Raw genomic sequence first — 13,178 nt, forward strand, 5'->3', positions numbered from 1 at the left:
TGGACTGGAGACCGATAAAACAAAATTTAAGTTTCATAGCACATTTTCAAAAAACTTTGAGATCTTTTTAATGTCACAAGTACCTTTCCTCAAACAGACGCCGCAAGAAAATTAGGTTTGCTAGCCTGTCAACAATTGCATATTCAGAGAAAAATTGTGAATAATTGCATGCATAAAAACGGAAGAAGTATCTCAGCAACAGTCAGTAACATCTGTTCCCTAACGAGGGCAGCCAGTTGAAAATTTCATACGGTTTCCGAACTTATTTCGCAACTTCTGTTGTTACTTTACACCAACTTAGCATGACAGGTAACTGCACAGACCAACATCTCAGCAGTGCAGCATCCATCGTTCTATCAGTGTGGTTCTCCTTGTCTGGTATAGCCGCTGTCACTGGAAATGTCGTTGTGTTATGGCTGTTCTACAAAAACGAGTCTTTACGAACAATTTCCAACCGCTTTTTAGCCTCGTTATCTGTGGGGGACGCTTTTGTCGGCCTTGTTATAGATCCTGTTTGGATTGCTATCAGCTGTTGGATTCAGCCACCACCTCGAAGCCCTTTGTCTGAGATAAGTTTCGCAATGTGGGTTCACACTTCCGCAGCCACTGCTTTGAACTCGTGCTGTGTTTCAATCGACCGTTTTATTGCAATTCAGTTTCCTTTCCGGTATCAGGACATTTTAAGTAAAAGAAGATGCACTGCGGTCATTCTTTTGGTGTGGTTTATTTCACTGAGTCTTCCTTTGTCGATGCTGTTCATAAAAGAAGGTGGATTGGAACTAGTTCTATGCATAGTATTTGTAGGCCCACTAATAGTGGTCTCCTTTTGCTACATGTTCATTTTCAAATTAGCCAGAAAACAATTCAGGAGAGTTTTGGCAGCCACTCCACTTCCTGACTCTGATGAAAATATAAGAGTTAGTACTAGGCAAAATTTTAAAGCTGTCAAAACAGTCGGTTTTGTTTTAGGCGCTTGTATCATCACATGGATTCCAAGTTTAATTATGTTTTTGATGATATATTTAAATGAAAAAGCAGGACGGATATGCGAAGTAAAGCAAATCTTGTCTGTTGCAGCACCTTGGACTGATGCAATCGCATGTACTTCATCAGCGATTAACCCATTGATCTATTACTTCAGAAATAGCGACTTTCGCCGAGCCTTTCGCCGCACCTTCCGTTGGCTGCCCTGTGTTCATGATCTAAATGCATCATACCATAGTGCACATCCAGAGCGAAACCAAATGGTGTGAAACGTTGGGATTTGTAGGCGTGGCAACTTGGCAACTAAGGAGGCTAATATAACATAAACTCTGAGGAAAATCCTGGCGAAAAAGTACTCTCGCATAATTTCAAACCTGTTGTCCTCATAAACAGTTAATGTTCAAACGGAAGCCTTAAAGGAATTTATAAGCCTGTATGACGTAGCTATGTTTCGTAGTAAATGTAAAGAAAAAGAATAATAATACCTCTTTCAAATAAGTTTCCTTCGATTGTTTGTAAACTGCTGATGCAGTCGGGCCTAAGTCCCCTGAAAAGTGTTGTGATGCGCATTTGATCATATCCACATGTTAATTTGCGCAATATAAATATTAAATTAATATTATTAATTATCAATAAAGTGCTTAGATCTCCATCCTCGAAAATAGAGACTTTATACAGAGCCGATAGAAGGCGAATGCCACGAGATCGTGGTGAAACAAAATTAAACTGTTAAAGGTCAGGACACGCCAAGAAGTACGTCGGTACGACTTGCCACGGCGATAAGTCGCCCTAACATATCGCCTTGAGTAACGAGCTCGGAATCCATCGGTGCGACTGAATTTTCTCAACGCACACCTGTTTATCATCTTCTAAAGCTAACAGAGTCCTGTTCCCTTTTGTTATATCCTTAGAGCTCAGTCTCTCTAATCGCGAAATCTTCAGATCTCACATCATTTCGTGCCATAAAGTATTCTGCCAGCTGCTAGGTCCAGCCTGGTTTTTCTTGTACTTTCCTTGCTGTGTCCACAGGGCAACAAGCGATAGGCAAGGCAAAATTCTTTATTTCGAAATTTTTTAAAAGCCAAACAATTTTGCGAAGTTCAACAAGCTTTTAATGTAACTGACCAGCCTTAAGTATAATATATTTAGTAGCACAACACGGGAGCAAAGAAAGTCGAAAGTCACCAAAAAGAGCGTTAAAACAACCACAACTACAGAATAAAGGCAATTAAGGAGACTGACCACTTCATATTCATCGCGTTTAGTATCTTTTATCTAATTTTCCCTATCTTTTCTATAACTTTCCTTCTTTGACGGTACACACTCACGCTTAAAATTCAACCTTAATATCTTAGATATTCCCATTAATGACCTTTAGATCCCAAAATCACACACAGTACGCCTGGGCTGCCTATGCTAGGATTTGTGCGCTCATAGTTTAAAACACGAGGGGATACCCACATCCAAAATGTAATGGGTATCCCTTCTCTTAAAGAATATTTTAGCATTTCCCAGGGTACAGATATATGCATAATCATGTAGTTGCAATATAAAAGGGGAAAAGGAGGTTACTCGACCTCAATTGTTCAACCTGCATTTTGAAGAGGAGGGGCCATCCGTATCCGAGTGATCTAGGTATCCCTTGCAGTTCTCACAGTATGAAATACTGATACTTCCCAGTCGGCATGGCATGCACTCTTGCACTCTCGACAACCTAGATGCTTTGATTCAAAGGATTAATCTGAAAAATGAATTAAGAATTTCCGTACCTCTTGACTCCGATCTCTGTTGACAACTTTTCCCGGAGGTTTCTCGGACATAACAAGTGAACCTTGCCACTACTCAAAAAGAACTATCATTACGCTGTGAAATTGACCTGACCACCCCAAAGGAGATCGCTGAGTCGATGCTTAAAACCTGATATCAACGGACGTCCTCAGTTCCAAAAGGAAATTTGCTTAAAACAATTTCTAGAAAAAGAGAAGACCTGGTCTGCATTATTTTTTTACAAACCATTTAGTATAAGTTGCTTCCACATTAGGGAACTGGGCAACTGCCATAGAAACTCATAAAATATAATGGATGTGAGGACATAACACGTATTACCGAGAGAGAGAAAAATTTAGAATCAGTGCTAAGAGGATTTTTTTATCAGATTTCAAATCTATATTTTTACAAAAAAATGGACAAACTAAAGTTGCAGCCCAACATCGTCCATCAATGGTAGAGCCAAAGTGACAGAACGATGGACGCTGCAGCGCTGGGCTGAGCCACTGAGTCGCTATCATTCTTGGTAAGATGGTGGAAAGCAACAGCAGAAGAAAGAAAATAAGCTTAGCGAATGCTTGACATTTTCCTGTCCTCTCTACAAACCAAACAAATTTTTCCGAAACTGAATATTTTTGAATGAATTATCATATCTTTTGAAAGATGATGTACTGTTCATTGACAGACGTGTCTAACTGATAGAGAGATGATAGAGATCGGATGAAAATAATTACACGTTCCTGGTCTTAATTAATGTCCTAATCCTCCTCTGCTTCTTATTATCGATTAAAAAGAGTTACTGCGACGATTAATTTGTAAAACATAAAAAACCATGATGAGGTTTTGTTGATAAGTGGTAGGACCTCTATGAGAATGCTTTTAATTTGGATAACATTTTTAACGGCTCCTGGTTAAAAGTTAAAGGAGTTCACGCGAATCACGTAAGTGGTCACATTCATGGCTCCGAAAGCATGAATTTGATTCCCATTCAGTCAGTGGAAAAATTAATGCAAATAAAAGCATGTATGAATGTCGAAGTTCTGGGGACAGCAAACGGTGCTCATCAGGTTCCTCAAGGAAACGTGACTCATTCTAGATTTTAACTATTTCAGGGATATTTTTGGCCTGGAAATGAAAATAAATACGGTTGTAACAATACTGGAGATCATCTATTAGAGTTTAACCATTTATATTCTTGAACGAACAAGATGAATGTGAGCTGCCAGTTTGGTGCAAGTCGGCTAAGACATAACTATGCAAATTTTTGTGTTTTAGAGAACAAGCGGCAGAAACCAGATGGTACGAAGTCTATTTTCTTTTTACCGATTGCCATAAAATTCTTCCTTAAAACCTCTCTAATCGAAGACTTCCTCGTCAGAGCCTAGTTACACAACCTCATGTATGGCGATAATCGATTCTTTCGCGCGTCACGGTCCATAAAACTAACAGACTAACATGTAACGACTTCTTCCTTGCATGGAGACAGTTTACCGGAAAATTCTTTAGTATTCTTTAGAGGCCTGATAGGCCTAAGTTCCAATCAAGTAAAATTTAGACTGATGATGTATCGAAAAAACCACCCATTGAGTTCGTCAACGCTTGAAAGTTTGAGATGAATGAGAGGCTTTATTTATTTACGTATTTTTTTTAACAAAGCAGTCGTCGAAAATATCGTGAAACCCTTTCCCCCACCCCCACACCCGATATGAGTTTGCTTAACTTGCGTATTATTAGCAGCAAGTAGTACATTACCGACTATTTTAAAATCAACTTTCAATTCGAAACTCAACACATTTCTTCATTTAAATTACGCTACTAACTTTAATATGCCGCAACAAACTTGACACTTGGTTTAGTTAGATTCAAATATGGGCCCCCTGAGTCTGTACACGAGTGTGACGAATTATGAGATTAGCGTGAAAAAGGTTCTTAAAGCGTTTTAAAAACTCTTAGTCACTGTTGTTTTGTGCAATTCTCGTCAATAAAGCAGCTACCTATCGATGGGAAACGTTTGTTGATTTTTATTAAACTTCTGCCGATAGACTTAGATATAACAACTTTTACATTGATGGACTGGACACGGATAACACAAAATTTAAGTTAGATATAACAACTTTTACATTGATGGACTGGACACGGATAACACAAAATTTAAGTTTCATAGCATATTTTTAAAAAACTTTGAGATCTTTTTAATGTCACAAGTACCTTTCCTCAAACAGATGCCGCAAAAATAAATTAAATGTGCCTGTCAATAAGCTGTATATTCAGAGAAAAATTGTGAATAATTGCATGCATAAAAAATGACGAAGAAGCATCCTCAGCAACAGTCATTAACATCTGTTCCCTGAAGAGGGCAGGTAATTGAAAATTTCATACGGTTTCCAAATTTATTTTGTCAACTTGTGTTGTTGCTTTACACCAACTTAACATGAAAGGTAACTGCATAGACCAACATCTCAGCAGTGCAGCATCCATCGTTCTATCAGTATGGTTCTCCTTGTCTGGTGTAGCCGCTGTCATTGGAAATGTCGTTGTGTTGTGGCTGTTCTACAAAAACGAGTCTTTACGAACAATTTCCAACCGCTTTTTACCCTCGTTATCCGTGGCGGACGCTTTTGTTGGCCTTGTTATAGATCCTGTTTGGATTGCTATCAGATGTTGGATTCAGCCACCACTTCGAAGCCCTTTGTTTACTATCAGATCAGTGTTGTGGGTTCACACAACTGCAGCCACTGCTTTGAACTCGTGCTGTGTTTCAATCGACCGTTTTATTGCGATTTGCTTTCCTCTCCGGTATCAGGACATTTTAAGTAAAAGAAGATGCATTGCGGTCATTATTTTGGTGTGGTTTATTTCACTGAGTCTTCCTTGGTCGATGTTGATAGTGACAAAAAAAAAAGATAGACGACCACTACCTCTGTGCCTTGTATGTAGTGCGTTTATAGGTTCATTATTTGTGGTCTCCTTTTGCTATATATTCGTTTTCAAATTGGCCAGAAAACAATTCAGGAGAGCCAGTTTGGTAGCCAATCCACTTCCTGACTCTGGTGAAAATATAAGAGTTCGCACTATACAAAATTTTAAAGCTATTAAAACAGTAGGTTTTGTTTTAGGTGCTTGCATCATCACATGGATTCCCACTTTAGTTCTGGTGTTGGTTAAGTTTTATAATATTAATGCAAATCGGATGTTTAATAAGTGTAAAATTCTATATCAAGAAGGGCCTTGGGTTGAGGCAATCGCTTTTACTTCATCAGCGATTAACCCATTTATCTATTACTTCCGAAATAGCGACTTTCGCCGAGCCTTTCGTCGCACCTTCCGTTGGCTGCCCTGTGTTTATGAACAAAATGCAGCAGACCATGGCGCACAGCGAGAGCGAAACCAGATGGTATGAAACACTGGGACTCGCACGCATGACAACTTGGCAACTAAGGAGGCTAATATAACTCTGGCGAAAAAGTACTCTCGCGTAATTTTTAAACTTGTTCCACCGCATAAACAGTTAATGGCGGATGAAACGGAAGCCTTACTTCCTAAGCTTGTATAACGTAATTATGTTTCGTAGTAAATGTTAAGAGAAAACAATAAAAAGACTTCTCTTCTGTCATATCAGACAATTTTTTCAGGACAGGTAATTTAGCCCTGGTCAAATAGTTGTTATTATGTTCTGACAATAAATCCGGCAAGATGTATGGAGAAAACTCTTATATAAGGAAAGTTTAAATTGTTTCGATCTACAAAATTAAGAAAAGAAATTAAAGAACATTCATCATTTCTATAATCTTGGGAGTATCGTAAATATCCATTTTCAAACTTGCGTTTTTTGATTTTCTTTTCTTTTTTTTTTTTTTTTTCGAGTAAGGATGACAAGCTTTTGTAATTATGTTAATGTTGGCTAGAATAAAGTGCTTAGGTCCACATCCTGGATAATAGAAACCTTATACAGAGCCGATAGAAGGCGAATGCAAAGAGAACGTGGTGAAACAAAATTAAATGTTTTACAGACCAGGACACGCCGAGCAATACGTCGTTACGACTTGTCACGACGATAAATCGCCCTAACATATCGCCTCGCGTGACAAACTGAATGTTTGTGTAATCCGTCGGTGCGACTGACTTTTCTCAACGCACTTGTTTGCATTCTTCTTAAATATAATCTTCTAAAGGTCGACTCCATACAGAGCAACTGAGTAACTGGGGCACTGCTAAAGAAATTCATAAAATTTAAGGAATGTGAGAGTATAAAACGAATTACCCAGAGACAAGAGGTAAACATCCAGGGGTGGATCCAGAGTAGTTCAAGTGATTTCCAGAAATCACTCAAATGTTTCCAAACCTGCATTTGTTATTTCTCAGGCTCTTTAATGTATTCAAGAAATCAATTATCCTTCTTGTTTTATTGTTTCTTTAAAGTTATGAAATGAAATAAAGAAGAGAGTGCCAGACAGTCCCTCCCCAGCAAGTTCGCTGAGTCGTCTCTGTTCGTACGCTTTCGTTCTTAATCGATACTTTCAAGAACAACGCGAAAAAATTCGTAGGATCGACCGGAGAAAACTTTTACACAGGGGGTGGGACTCAATTGAGGCTAAAAATCACTCAAAACCCACTTCGATTGGCTAGAAACACTCATATTGTCTTGCGAACTACTCAAACTCGGTTGTGATTGGCTATCTGGGCAGCAAACTACCGTAGAAACTACTGACAATCGTATATAAAGGGAACCCTCTCCCCCAGAGTTCCTTCGTGTTCTTGTTCCGATTAGACTTCATAGTTAACTTCTTAGGGAGAAAGACGGGGAATTTTCATTTATAAACTATCATGGTTCGAGGCGATCCAGTTTGCTTGAAGGAGGACTGTTCTCAGTACGATATTGGCTTGGTTTTCAAGGAAATCAGCTCATATTCAGACCAGAACAAGCTCAAGTTCATAGAGAATGTGTGGAAACCAGGTGAGCTATTTGACTTTCCAGCGTCCGTAGAATGTTCGAATTCTAACCGTCATTTTGTGTGGAGCTGGCTGAAAAGATTTCCCTGGCTAGCATACTCTAAATATCTCGATGGCGTATTTTGTTTACCGTGTGTTTTGTTTGGAGTCCAGTGTGGGCGAAATGCAAATAAACTAGACAAATTGTACAAGTCTCCACTCACACTTTGGACGTCCGCCGTTTCACGTTTTACCAAACACTCGAGCGGAAAATGTGAGATGCATAATTTTGCAGTGATTGCCATGGAGAATTTTTTGAAAAACATTAGAAGAGAAGCGGTTCCAATCAATCAGCAGATCAACAACTTACTTCAACAGCAAATCAATAGAAATCGCGAAATTCTTAAATCCCTTTTCAAAACAATAATTTTCTGCGGAAAAAACAACGTAGCCCTCAGAGGTAGACGAGATGATGATCCAGGCAATGCCAATCTTTGCGGTAATTTCCAGGCACTGTTAGAATTTCGAATGGAAAGCGGCGACCAAACACTGCAACATCACCTGGAAACTGCACCCAGAAATGCGACATATATTTCTAAAACAATTCAAAATGAAATGATTGCAACTGTGGGTGCTATCATTGTGAATAATTTGTCACAGGAAATTAGGGATAGCAAATATTTCAGTATTATGTCTGACGAAGCAGCTGACATATCAAATAAAGAAAATCTTTCTGTGGTGATCAGATTTCTTGATTCGACCAAAACAGTCAGAGAAGAATTTGTGGGATTCTACCTTTGTGAGGATGGAACAACAGGAGCAGCTATCAAAGATTTGATAATTAGTGCTGTAACTGATTTAGGACTATCTATGAATGACTGTCGTGGCCAATGCTATGATGGTGCTGGCAATATGTCTGGGCGCTTGAATGGAGCTTCATCACTTATTAGGGCTCAACATGACAAGGCTATATATGTTCACTGTATGAACCATAGGCTTAACTTGTGTGTTGCTGACACATGCCAATTACCACTTGTTAGAAACATGATGGATGTTGTAAGAAAAATCTCTGAATTTTTTGACAATTCCCCCAAGCGACAGCAGCATTTGATCAGCAAGATTGGAGCACTGATTCCTGCTGCCAACCACTTTGTTTTGGTAAATGTGTGTAAAACAAGGTGGATCGAGCGCCTTGATGGTATGGACCGAATCGTGGAGCTTCTTCATCCAGTTGTGGCTACCCTTGAAGACATTTCCATGAACAGAAATGCTCCTGGGTGTGGGAACTGGAATCATAACAGCAGAAATGATGCGCAAGCCCTAATTAATGCAATCACATTTCCCTTTATTGTTACCCTTGTTATTGTGAGACACATTTTAGACTTAACCAGACCACTCACTGTTAGGCTGCAAAAGAAAGCAATGGATCTTCTTAAAGCAAAAGAGGAAATTGTTCTGTTGAAGTCAGTCCTAAGGGACATGCAAACTGACATTGATACTAGACACCATGCTCTCTATGAAGAAGCTGTTACTCTAGCAAGACTTGTTTCAGTGCAGCCAAGCATGCCCAGGATAAATCAAAGGCAAGTTCATAGAAACAATGCGCCAGCCCCAACCCCAGAATACTATTACAGGATCAATCTGACAACAGACTTCCTTAACCATGCTCTCATGCAACTGAACAGCAGATTTGAAGATGATGTTTTTGTGTGCTATAAAGGATTTTCAGTGATTCCTTCTATTTTGTTGGCTACTGACCCCATTTGGAAGGATAATGTTAGAGAATTTTGTAACCATTACAGACAAGATCTTCCTAATTATGCAGGTTTAGCAGCAGAGCTTATGTTGTGGGAAAGAATGTGGAAGAGCAAAAATGATAGAAGAGAAGAGATCCCTGACAGTATAGCTACCACCCTAGAACAAATTGACAAGGGTGCTTATGTGAATGTGTATACAATACTTCAAATCCTGATAACCATTCCTATTTCATCTGCATCTTGTGAAAGATCCATCTCAACCCTCCGAAATCTGAAGACCTATTTGAGAAATGCAATGGTCCAGGATAGACTGAATGGCTTGGCATTGATGTATACCCACAGAGAAATGAAATTAGACCTTGAACAAATTATAGATTTATTTGCTAATTTACATCCTAGACGAATGAGAATGGAAAATATTTTAAATGAATAATTTAATTTTTGTACCAGACAGTCACTAATGTTTCTAGAGTACTTGTAAGTTATAAGCCGATCCTGGCTATAAACCACACCATTTTCTTTCCCAGTATATACTTTGCTTACAAGTCCATAGCCAGAACTAGCCTCAGCAAGAGTAAAACACTTGATTCCGAAGCGGCCAGGCTTGATGGAAATAAACTAGCGAAAAGAGATTTTAACCTTGAATTTTATGAGGGTTTCATCTAAATCTTCGTCAGACTCTCTGTGTTCCATAATATTGGCAAGAGGCAAATCATCTTCGTCAACAAACTCGATTTGCACCGAATTCTGAGCAAGAAGAGCATTATTTTGATCCGAAGCGGCCGCCATTTTTAAAAAGCTAACTGATCTCACACGTGTTTGAAAATTTTTGAAAATTTATTGCGAAATTGATCGAAAAACTACAATTTTTTACATTCAAATGCGAAATTTAGATTTCGTCCGCCATTTTGAAAAATATCTAGGCCCAATCTCGCTCAGAACGAGAGATACGAGCAAAGCTTGGGGGCTAGTAATTTTCCACGCATATGTGCGTGGCTAGGACTCTGAGGGTTAAAACCTACAGAAACTCCAACACTCCAGACGGCACCGAGGGTGGAGCAATCCACTCAGAAGAAACTGCAGGACTGGCGGATGAGGATAAGATATATGAAAAATTCGACGCCGGCAATGAGGACGAACAGTAAGCCGTTTTACTACGCGTCGAAAACAACAAACCGCTCCTTTGGGGAAGCCACTACATAGATAAAGTCCACGACGAACTTCGAACTTGTGCCTGCAATATCTCGGCTTATCGACGAATATAGAGGTATGCATCTTTTGAATTTGTTATTTCTAAAAATATATGAGGCCACTGAATTTTAAATTTTCGTGGGGAGCATGCCCCCAAACCCCCCTAGTTAGGTTGGTGCAAATCACTCATGTAAAATCCTGGATCCACCCCTGACATCGTTACCAAGACTGAAAGTTTTTAGTTGTTTTTAATCAAATTCCAAATGTACTCAAGCAGCAATCCGTTTCAACATCATCTATTACTAGCAGCAGAGTCCTGTTCCGTTTTGATATATCCCTAGAGCCCAGAGGTTTCCTTTTTTTCCCTTCCTGTTTTTCCCAAGGTTTAAATTCGGTGTTGTTTGTTTGTTTGTTTGTTGTTCTTTTTTTTCGTTCAGTCACAACACGCAGTTCCACTACAGCGCATGCGTAAAATGTAAGCGCATACGTAGAATGAACCCTAGAGCACATGGTTTAAAGCAAGAAAGCAATGGCTGCCTTCGTGGACAATTCCTTGCTTGATGCACCCGAAAGAAATTCGATGGCTATTACGCCCAATGTCTATACAAAATCACATACCGTTCGAGGTAGAACCGCACTAAAACTTGTGGAGCGATTTGGGAACGGGTCGTTCCTCGAACTTTACGAGAGATCAATTTACGAGCGGTTCTTTACGAGTGAAGCTTTTATCGGGAAATATCAAGCGAAACCTGCTATATCAAATGAGTTATGTCATATTATGTCGGTACTTGTTCAAAGATGAATTTTCACATATTCTTTTGCCATACTGAATAACATCAGATAAGGTGTTTGCATTCCAACAACTACATTATTTCATTACAGAGTAACAGAGTGAATAGACAGCAACAGCACAACTCACATTGAACTTTCTGGTTTCACAGGCATGACTCTGAGAAAGGGTGCTATTTTGAACTTTTTTAATTTTAACCCCTTTTAACTTAAATATATCATTGTTAACGTTATGTATACTCTGAAAATAATGTGCTAAGCCATTCAGTTATGATACTTCAAGCAGCACACATGTACCTCGAGGATGGTTTCTACCATAAATATCCTTTGCACGAGAATCGAATATTTTGAAGCCCAAATTGCCTTTACAATAGATGACACCTGCAGTACATCCTATTGTCACGACAAAATTGTTGAAATTTTCAGATATAAGTGATTGAAAGGCTCTATCTAAGGAGGTACAGTACTGATATCCTTCCATTGTCGTGTCTTGATGAATAGTACCAGTATAGCTCTCACTGTATTGAAGTTCATAATCAGTCTCTAAGACATTTAAAAGTGTGGGTAATTCTGTCTGCATTAAAAAATGATTGTCTAGCTAATTGAGACAAACATGAATACAACTGATTTCCAATGCTCATTATTGACACGAGATCGTTAGCAGAATTAATTCCTTGTTTGTTATTGTAAATCAAAGAGCATAAACTCATTGCAACACATTGTTGCCCTGAAGTTTGTCCAAATATCAATTCATTAGCTTGGCTATATGATGTCATTATTGTTCTGCGGCAAGAGTCAATGTACATTGGAGTAGGACCAGGATTTTTCTCAACATCTGAACTCAGCTGAAATTTACAATAGTTTGATGCGTGTGTCTGACTGTTATAAAGACACAAGGGTCTATTACAAGAAAACATTGATAAAAACCACCTTGCTTTATACTTCAATTTCATTATCCTCTGATATATCCACACTAAACAATTCAAGAAATACTTCTTATCATGTTTTGTAACAATATTTAATCTTATCCTCTTCGTATGAAGCTTACATATATTCTTTGTATGTATGTATATACGAATATTTATACAGGGTAGCCCAGTTCAGCAACTTAGCTAGTGTAACATTCACTCTGTGTAACACCCACCCATCCCACCCTACCCATCCACGTCTCCTACCCCTAACCCTGCAGGAGACAGGGCCTACGGTTTATTCGTCCTTATCCGAGAAGACTAGAATATCTATCCATTTCTTGTTATTATAGAAAGGTAGCAAATTTTCCTCAGTTATTTTAAGGCCATGAGTATTGGTCCGGCCGGGGCTAGCTCGAACTCTCGACCTCCCGCACAACACAATTCGGCGCTCTAACCAATTGAGCTAACCGGGAGGCAGTATAATGTAACTCTTCTAACCTTCACATAACCACGTGGCCAAGAGGACATCGGTATGCGTGGACGAATACGCTGATAAACAAATTCCTTCAGTTTTCTGCCCTTTCTTCGAGACGTTTCAGTAGCTTTTGGTATTGGGTTCTTGATCACGTCTAAATACACGGTTGTATTTACCGAATTTATCCGTGAAAAAGTCGACCCTTTATGACCGAAAAATCAGCCCAAAAAATCACCCTCGACTTATACATGGATCATAGACAAAGACCTGACTCAAGCAATCCAATAAATTAGCATAACATTTGCCCGAAGTCCATTAGGAAAACCGAGTTCACGAAACCAGTTCTAATTGTGTTCGAGTTTCGTCAGTTTTCAG

The 13,178-nt window shown here is 39.0% G+C and overlaps 3 protein-coding genes across 3 annotated transcripts; all 3 read left to right on the forward strand.

The window, feature by feature from the left end:
* Positions 1-217: 217 nt before the first annotated feature.
* Positions 218-1,682, forward strand: LOC148723933 (beta-2 adrenergic receptor-like). Its single transcript, XM_088733572.1, has one exon. It carries the CDS (start codon positions 303-305, stop codon positions 1,251-1,253), a length of 951 nt encoding a protein of 316 aa, XP_088589698.1. The 5' UTR covers positions 218-302; the 3' UTR covers positions 1,254-1,682.
* A 3,364-nt stretch (positions 1,683-5,046) lies between these two features.
* Positions 5,047-6,364, forward strand: LOC148723934 (beta-1 adrenergic receptor-like). Its single transcript, XM_088733554.1, has one exon. The coding sequence runs from the start codon at positions 5,183-5,185 to the stop codon at positions 6,149-6,151; it is 969 nt and encodes a 322-aa protein (XP_088589680.1). The 5' UTR covers positions 5,047-5,182; the 3' UTR covers positions 6,152-6,364.
* Positions 6,365-7,214: 850 nt separating this feature from the next.
* Positions 7,215-10,069, forward strand: LOC111347118 (52 kDa repressor of the inhibitor of the protein kinase). The gene has a single exon (XM_022954376.2). It carries the CDS (start codon positions 7,576-7,578, stop codon positions 9,868-9,870), a length of 2,295 nt encoding a protein of 764 aa, XP_022810111.2. The 5' UTR covers positions 7,215-7,575; the 3' UTR covers positions 9,871-10,069.
* The last annotated feature ends 3,109 nt before the right edge of the window (positions 10,070-13,178 follow it).

The sequence above is a fragment of the Stylophora pistillata genome, chromosome 9, assembly GCF_964205215.1.
Source record: "Stylophora pistillata chromosome 9, jaStyPist1.2, whole genome shotgun sequence".
NCBI classification, from domain to species: domain Eukaryota; kingdom Metazoa; phylum Cnidaria; class Anthozoa; order Scleractinia; family Pocilloporidae; genus Stylophora; species Stylophora pistillata.

Coding starts and splice junctions, on each gene's coding strand:
- LOC111347118 (XM_022954376.2), top strand. CDS start 7,576: ATGGTTCGAGGCGATCCAGTTTGCTTGAAGGAGGACTGTTCTCAGTAC.
- LOC148723933 (XM_088733572.1), top strand. CDS start 303: ATGACAGGTAACTGCACAGACCAACATCTCAGCAGTGCAGCATCCATC.
- LOC148723934 (XM_088733554.1), top strand. CDS start 5,183: ATGAAAGGTAACTGCATAGACCAACATCTCAGCAGTGCAGCATCCATC.